The 7,852-nt window shown below is 34.2% G+C and overlaps 1 protein-coding gene across 1 annotated transcript; it reads left to right on the forward strand.

Annotated features, from left to right (window-relative positions):
• Positions 1 to 376: 376 nt before the first annotated feature.
• Positions 377 to 7,281, forward strand: LOC110029390 (probable transcription factor PosF21; the record flags this gene model as incomplete). Its single annotated transcript, XM_020731659.1, has 4 exons — positions 377 to 888; positions 5,057 to 5,189; positions 6,071 to 6,155; positions 6,822 to 7,281. Coding segments are annotated over 4 exons (1,074 nt in total), but the record flags the coding sequence as incomplete, so codon positions are not given.
• Between the last annotated feature and the right edge of the window lie 571 nt (positions 7,282 to 7,852).

Here is a 7,852-nt window from a genome sequence, read left to right on the forward strand (position 1 = left end):
TTTTGGCTGTATTTTTGGCAATAGTCATTTTCAGGTCTGATTCTTCGTCTGTTTCTGATCCGACTTCCTTTCAGAAATATCTTGGTTTCACTTTGCTTTGGCATTTGTGAGATGCATCTTAGTTGAGTTTGCTCACATGGTGCATTATCGAGGAGCTGCTTGAGGCTGAAGGGTACGTGCTTTCTCTGGAGGGAGTTTATGAGTCAAGGAGAAGGAGGTGGAGGCCCTCCGCTAGATTCAGCTCTCTATGATCGGCCCTTCTAACTTGACTACGAGCTGTTTTCCCATGAAATCTGCAGCCATGGCCTCATCTTCATCTCAATCCCCAGTTACTGTAGCCTCGATATCTGACGATGGGGCCAATGCATCCACCGATGCCAGTGCAGCCACCGATGCTACGGGGTTCAGCCAGGACATTATTGGGATGCCAGATTTTCCTACACGAACCATCAGCCACAGACGTTCTTGGTCGGAGGTTCTTAGCTTACCAGATGATATCAGTTTTGACGGTGACCTTGGGGTTGTTGGCGGCATGGATAGCCCATCACTTTTTGATGATACTGAGGATGATCTCTTCTCCATGTACATTGATCTTGAAAAGTTCAATAAATCTGCTGGAACTGCAGGGGAGGTCTTAGAAGTGGATGATCCCTCAGGCACTGCCACGCCTCCTGTTCCTCTACAACAGACAGAGAACCAGGAATCAAGTTTGAATGATAAACCCAAGTTTAGGCATCAGCATAGTTACTCTATGGATGGCTCCAGTTCAGTGAAATCAGAGCTATTGCCATCTGGCTTGGAGATTCCAACAGATGCAGAAACAAAGAAAGCCATGTCTGCAGCAAAGCTTGCTGATCTTGCCCTTGTAGATCCAAAGCGAGCTAAGAGGTTTGTATTTTACTCGTTAGGCTGTTTAGAAATCCATTCAAGAGAATGCTTCATGATGCTCTCATTAGATGGAATTATAGAATGTACATTATTTTCTTCAATGTCAAATGTGGCGTTAGATGCAGAAAACTTTCCCTCGCGAAACATTCCATTTTAAAAGGATTTGATTCAGCGTTTTTGTGTTGGATTCAATGATATTATATGTTTTTCACTGCACTGTCCATGTATTATACATGTTTCAATCAGATTTTTCATTTATTGGAAGATGAGTAGCAATAACTTATAAAAAAGTCTGAAGAGGCATTTAAAGGTGATGAAGGTCCTTTACTGTACCATACAATTTTACTTAATAGATGAATAACTTAGGAATGTCGATTGTTGATGGGGAGAATATAAATATATCATTTTTATTAGTTCTTTGCTACGGTGATAAACTTGTAGTTCTTGAAATTTTATGACCATTTGGTTAAATGACTTGTAGCCTTTGTCTGGTTTGATTAATGTATAGAATTAGCAAATTAGAAGTGCCATCTCCTGTTGATGCCATGTAATGAATCAATTGAAATAGCTGAGTAAATTTTTATTGCAAATGATTCCAATTTGATTTTATTATCAAGTTTTGATTCTGTTTTCAGATTGTTCAATAGATGGCAAAATGTTCTTTAGCAGTGGGCATAGCTAATGCATTAGAAAGTAGATAAAGGTGATGGTCTCATTGCACCATTTTTTGGTGTTTACATGAAAAGTTACTGTTACTGATTTAGTTTTGCCATGTGCTTGTTTTTAACATTTGGTAAAATGTTTGACTCATTAAATGTATTTTTGTGTTGAGATTATTCTTCAAAATAATCCCCCTGACTATTTGTGTGTGGCCAACCAATTTAACCCTTGAGTATCACATTTTTTCAAGTTATTCATTCAATCATACAGAATTGATCCAACCTTGATCTTAATTTTGTTCCTTAAGTACATTTAATTGATCCCAATTTAGTTCGTGAGCGGCATTTTGCATTGATTTTGTTTGTGCAAGGGACTAAATTTGAGATATGTGACATTTTTGGCCCAAATTAGGCGCATGGAAATAGTGGGACGGTTCTGAGGTTTACTTGTAAAGTAATAACAGATCCCATTAATACTTTTTGATGGTGAATTGATTCATATGGGTTTTCTTTTTCTATTCTTTAGTTAACCAACCCCTCTAAAATTACCTTTTCTACCAATTTTTTCACTTCATTGATTGTTTGAACTCGTATATATTCTGCAATGCAGAAAACCAAGACCATTTATACTTCTAACTTGAATAATGTGATAATTTTGTATATGCAAGGGACAAAATGCGAGATCTTTGATATTTTTGGCCCAAATTGGGCGCATGCAATTAGTGTGGGGCTATTTTTGAGTTTAATTTGTGAAGTAATGACAGATCCCAGTAATATTTTTTGATGGTGAATTAATTCATATGGATTTTCTTTCTCTATTCTCTAGTTCACCAACCCCTTTGGAATTACCTTTTTAACCAATTTTTATACACTTCGTTGATGGTTTAAACTCGTATATATTCTGCAATGCAGAAAACCAGGCCCAGTTAAACTTTAAACCTGAATAATGTGATAATTTTGTTTCTATATACGATAAAAGAAAAAATAAATAACTTAACGAGAATTTTATTTTATACAAAGCTATAATGGCTGCTAAGCAAGCATGACAGCCAAAATTTGAACAAATGTACATTATATTCCTTAGAAGAGAAAAACGTTTTATTTTATATGTTGCATCTCATCTTTTTTAATAAATTCTTTCAGTTGTTCATGGTTTCACATGCAATTTTTCTTTTTAATTTTTTTTCCTATAATTTTTCATATTGTTTATTGCTTTTCATATTCATTTATGGTCACATTCTCTTATGTGCAAACTATTTGTGTTGGATTAGGTCAAATCCTGACTTGTATAGCTGTATCCATTCAGCTTTTTACTAAGTAATTTCAGAATTCGGATAAATTAATTCCATTTACACTAGATATTATTTATGTTTGCAGCAAAAGTGAAGATAATGAGAGGACAAGGAATTTGTTTTGTTTTGGGATTAAATTTTTTGTTGCATAATATAGACCATTATATTAATTAACAATTTCAATCAATCCTTTTTTGGGGCAATTAAATACATGCCACTCAAAATAGGTGCTTACAAAACTAGCACTATCTTTCGTCCATTTTTCAAATTCTCTCAAAAATATCAAAATTCACAATAAAACCCCAACCCATAATTTGCATTTTTATCAAATTCCTAATGGTTTGATCGTGGCGCCCGTAAATACATCGGACCGATAATTAAAAAAATTCATATGGTTAGTTTTATAAATATTCATATGTGTGTGTCTGTGTGTTTGTCTGTTTGTATCTTTATCCGAATGAATGCATGCATGTAGATAGAAACTCACACAAAATCACACACACAGGCATACATACAAACACACACAGACGCGCATACAGGCACGCGCGCACACACACACACATACAAACATACGTAACTTACACATAGACATACATACGAATACACACACGCAAATACAAACATACATAACATACATACCTACATGCACACACATACGTACATATAGACATACGTAACACACAAACACACTTACGCACACACACATCATACATGCATCCAGACATAGGTAACCTGCACACACACCTACATGCATACATACAAACATACGTAACACACAGGCACAAACACACACACACGCACTCACACAGGCACACAGACACATTACATACATTTATTTGCCAAATGGTAATGCAGGAAGATGGAATTTTAAACAGAGTAAGGTTTCTAATAAGACTGATTTGTTTTATCTTTTTGTAATTTTTTAAAATGTTTTGGTTTCTCTTTTATTTTAAACTGTTGACTAAATAAATCTTCCTTCATTGACTCTTATGTCTGATTTGAGCCTGACCATACCTTGTTAGACTTTTGAGGCTGGTTTTAGGAGTACAATTGAACAGCAGACACATTTTGTTTCCTTGCTAATGTTTGTTCAACATAATGGATTGCATGATACCTAATTTTGTTGTATTATGACGAAAATTAGCCAAATTCTAGAGTCATAATATTCCATAAATTACAAATTCTACTCTTCATGTTAAAGCTCTTATTAAACTTCTACTCTTTAGTTCGTCCAAAATGGATTGTTTTGCACTTTCATTCCCAAAGCTTCCTTCTCAATTCAACAATTATTCAAATTTGCTCCTATGATCATATCCATTGCCCAAACAATGTTAGAGGACAAGAGCATATCTGATTCCCTGCTAAACAGTAATAGAGAAAGTTGGAATTTTAATCCTAGTAATGTTTCCAAGAAGACAATGCTTTGTTCTTTCTGTACCTTTTTTTTTCAACTGTCTTGCTTCCTCTTATATTTTAACCTGTTGACTAGGGCCTATTTGAGACATTTTTCTGTCAATATTGCACTTCAGACCACCATTATAGTTCTGTTTGGGGAATTGCTTTCTAAAAATTTTTTTGTTGGGAAGGTTTTTAACGACTTTTTAAAGTGTAGTGGTTGAGAAAGTTTTTGGCTAATTTTTTTTGGTAAGATATGTATTTATAATTCCCTTCGTAGCTTCCTAAGAAATAGTTTCTTTCCCCACAACTTTATAGTCACCTTTTTTAACAAGCTGCAGTCACTTCAAACAGACCCTACATCCGCCTTCTTTAACACTTATGTTTGCTTTGAGCCTGACCAGACTATTTTAAACGTTTAAGGCCGGTTTTAGTAGTAGGATAGAACAGCAGGCATATTTTAGCTTACCCATATCTTTTGCCTTCCTACCTTTTATAATTTGGAAGCATTATTCGATAATGGAATTCTATCTGAGCTACGTTTCATTATTTCTCCTTGTATAACTGAATATGGTAGCAGCATTTTTTTGTGTAGGATTTTTTCTCCAATTTCAATTACACATTTTATCTACTTCTCCAGTGACATAATTTGTTTTTACATTGTGCTACTGTACTTTTGTGTCGATTATTATGATTCATTTGCAAGATGTGATCATTTTTTGTATGATTATACTTCCCACCAAACTATTGTCTCCAGGTAATTTTTTATTCTTTTTCTTTTCTGTGTACATGCTCACTGACTTCCATCTATTTGTATGTTAGAATTTGGGCAAACCGGCAGTCTGCTGCTAGATCAAAGGAAAGGAAAATGCGCTACATTGCAGAGCTTGAACGAAAAGTTAAGTTACTTCAAACAGAAGCAACAACAATGTCAGCTCAGTTGACCATACTACGGGTATGCATCTTAGTATGATACCAGTAATTTTGTTGGAACTACCGTTATTTTTTCTCTTGCAGAGTATATAGCTCTTTCCATAAGTTTAAGCTTAATGATAATACTTTGAATCTATCCTCTACTTATATGTACATTTAGTGAGCAATATATTAACTTATGTTCAGTTTTGCTGGTTAGTTTGAAAATATTGTTTGAATGGATGGGGTGGGACTGCCTTTGGCCTGATTTTTCTCCGGCATACCTGAGCATGGTCTTGTTTTGAGCTTCATACTGACTTCAACTTAGGCTTGCTTGCTCATGTTTTCATATTTCTAACCCAACACAGCATCTCAATTGAATTCCTTTTTTAATTTATGGTCACAAATTGGAAACTGTCCCTTGAGTAAATTTTTTTTGAAAGATTTATGTACATACCAATCAATTCCTATGTATTTACATATCTAACACTTAAAATTCAATTTTTACATATTCCCCACTTTACCTTGGCATGTTTTCATATTTCTGAAATAGAAAATGTGGAGCTTGTGATGAAATTCTCCCCTTTGGAAAATAGAATTTATCTCTTTTTTTGATGTACGTCCAGGAACATGTACTGAAGCTGTAGTTTTGCATTGAAAATAGGTATAAAGTATCATTTTCTTAGCAGGCCAATTTTTAAATTCGAAATTGAAGGTTCTGCATTTTGAGTAGAGTCTACGTATATTTTATTTATTTTATTTTTTTTAATTTTTAGTTTTGTGTTCGAATTCAGTAACTGTTATTTTTTTACAAGCATTTCCTTTTGTTTTGTTAAATATTCTTTACATAGGAATTTCAGCTCTCCGATGCATGTTAAATTTCATATTGAATTGTATGATTGATTGCCCTTGCATCTCTTACAGAGGGACACCAACGGGTTGAGTGCTGAAAACAGCGAGTTGAAGCTGCGTTTACAAACCATTGAACAGCAGGTCCATCTGCAGGATGGTAAGTCTTTTTTGCACAGTTCTGCATCATATCTTTTATTACTCCCATACAACATTATCATGTATTAAAAATATGTAGATTTGCACTATATGTAGCATTATACTTTTATGATCTGCCCATCTTCCTTTAATTTATCTTTTATGTGGCAGCCTTCAATCTTATTATTTTTTAATGGCTCCTCCCGATTTATTGTAATGTAATTGCTTGTGATGTTCATAGTGATTAACAATATAATTGAATTTTGAGAGATGCAAAGATCGTTAAAATTGATGTTTATTTGGGATCAACTTTGGGTCTTTTTGGGACATTTTTTTAACTACTTTGCTTGCGAAACGGTAATGTTTGAATTCAACTTTATAGATTTTTTTTTAGAAATTTATGAGAAGAAATTTTTTATAACTAAATCCACTTAAAGCTGGTAGTGGGAAGAAAGTTGATATCCTATTTCTTCAGAAGGAATAAAAAAATGCCTATAATACTCATAATAACTTAAAAAAGTATTTCTCAAATGTTGCAAACATTTTTTATAGATAGCTGCAACCTTCCCAAAGAACTTCTACGAAATTTTCCTTGCATTCATTTGATTATTCTTCCTTTAATCCTGTTGAAAGTTGATGTTTGAAATTATTTTTATTCTTAGCTGAATTTCTGCTATCACTGCAACAGCACTAAATGATGCAATGCGCGAGGAGGTGCAGCTATTGAAGTTAGCTACCGGACAGATAACACCAAATGCATCAATGATGAACTTCAGGCCATCTCTTGGAACCAATCAGCAATTTTATGACCATAATCAAGCAATGCAATCTCTCATAGCAGCTCACCAAATTAAGCAGCTCCAAATCCGTTCCCAGCATCAGCAGCAGCTCCTTCCACACCAGCATCAGCATCAGCAACAGCAGCCGCTTCCTGCAGAGGTCAAGGTGAAGGGAACAATGGCGTCTCAGAACCCAAGAGATGCTATTTATGATACTAACAACACTCACAAGGAGAGATGGAACTTACCTTGAGGTCAATAGCTATTTCTTTTCTTGTAACTCGCAATATATTTTCTAATTTGGTTTTATGACTCCAAACAATATATAGCTGTTCGAACCATACCAGGAAATTCGTTTTGATTATAATTTAGCTTAAATATTTTCAAATGTTGGTGTTCATCATCTGTGATTCATCTTCATGGTGGGATAATGATGCTATTTTCTTATTCATTCTTTATTCCTACTCTAGATGCACCATGTTGGAATGGCTAATACTTTTTGAAGTTTTCTTTTTATTATGATTATTATTATTATTATTATTATTTTATTCTATTGTTTTGGACACGACATCTTACTCGGCGGAGCTATAAAATTTTTTGAATAAAAAAGACTACTGCGAGTGTAATGGTGGCGAGATGAATATCTCAATGGTTTGATATTTCGCTGTGAGAAGTGTGATGTCTTTAGATGTGAGGTAAATACCGTATCTCAAAGATGCAGTGCAAATCCGTTGTCAATGCCAGATTCGGGTTATGAACCACCTTTTAAAAATTCTTTTTTGAGATTTACGAATTGGTTTTTGAAATCCAGATTGATAAAATTAGTTAATTCGTGTAATAAAAGAAAAAAAAAAGTTGGTTTGTAATTGAGATTTTGTTGGGCAAAAATGGAAAATATTGACTAAGATTTTGCTATGAATTTTTGTTATTTGGACGAGAG

This window comes from Phalaenopsis equestris, unplaced genomic scaffold (genome assembly GCF_001263595.1).
Source record: "Phalaenopsis equestris unplaced genomic scaffold, ASM126359v1 Scaffold000569, whole genome shotgun sequence".
Classification (NCBI taxonomy): domain Eukaryota; kingdom Viridiplantae; phylum Streptophyta; class Magnoliopsida; order Asparagales; family Orchidaceae; genus Phalaenopsis; species Phalaenopsis equestris.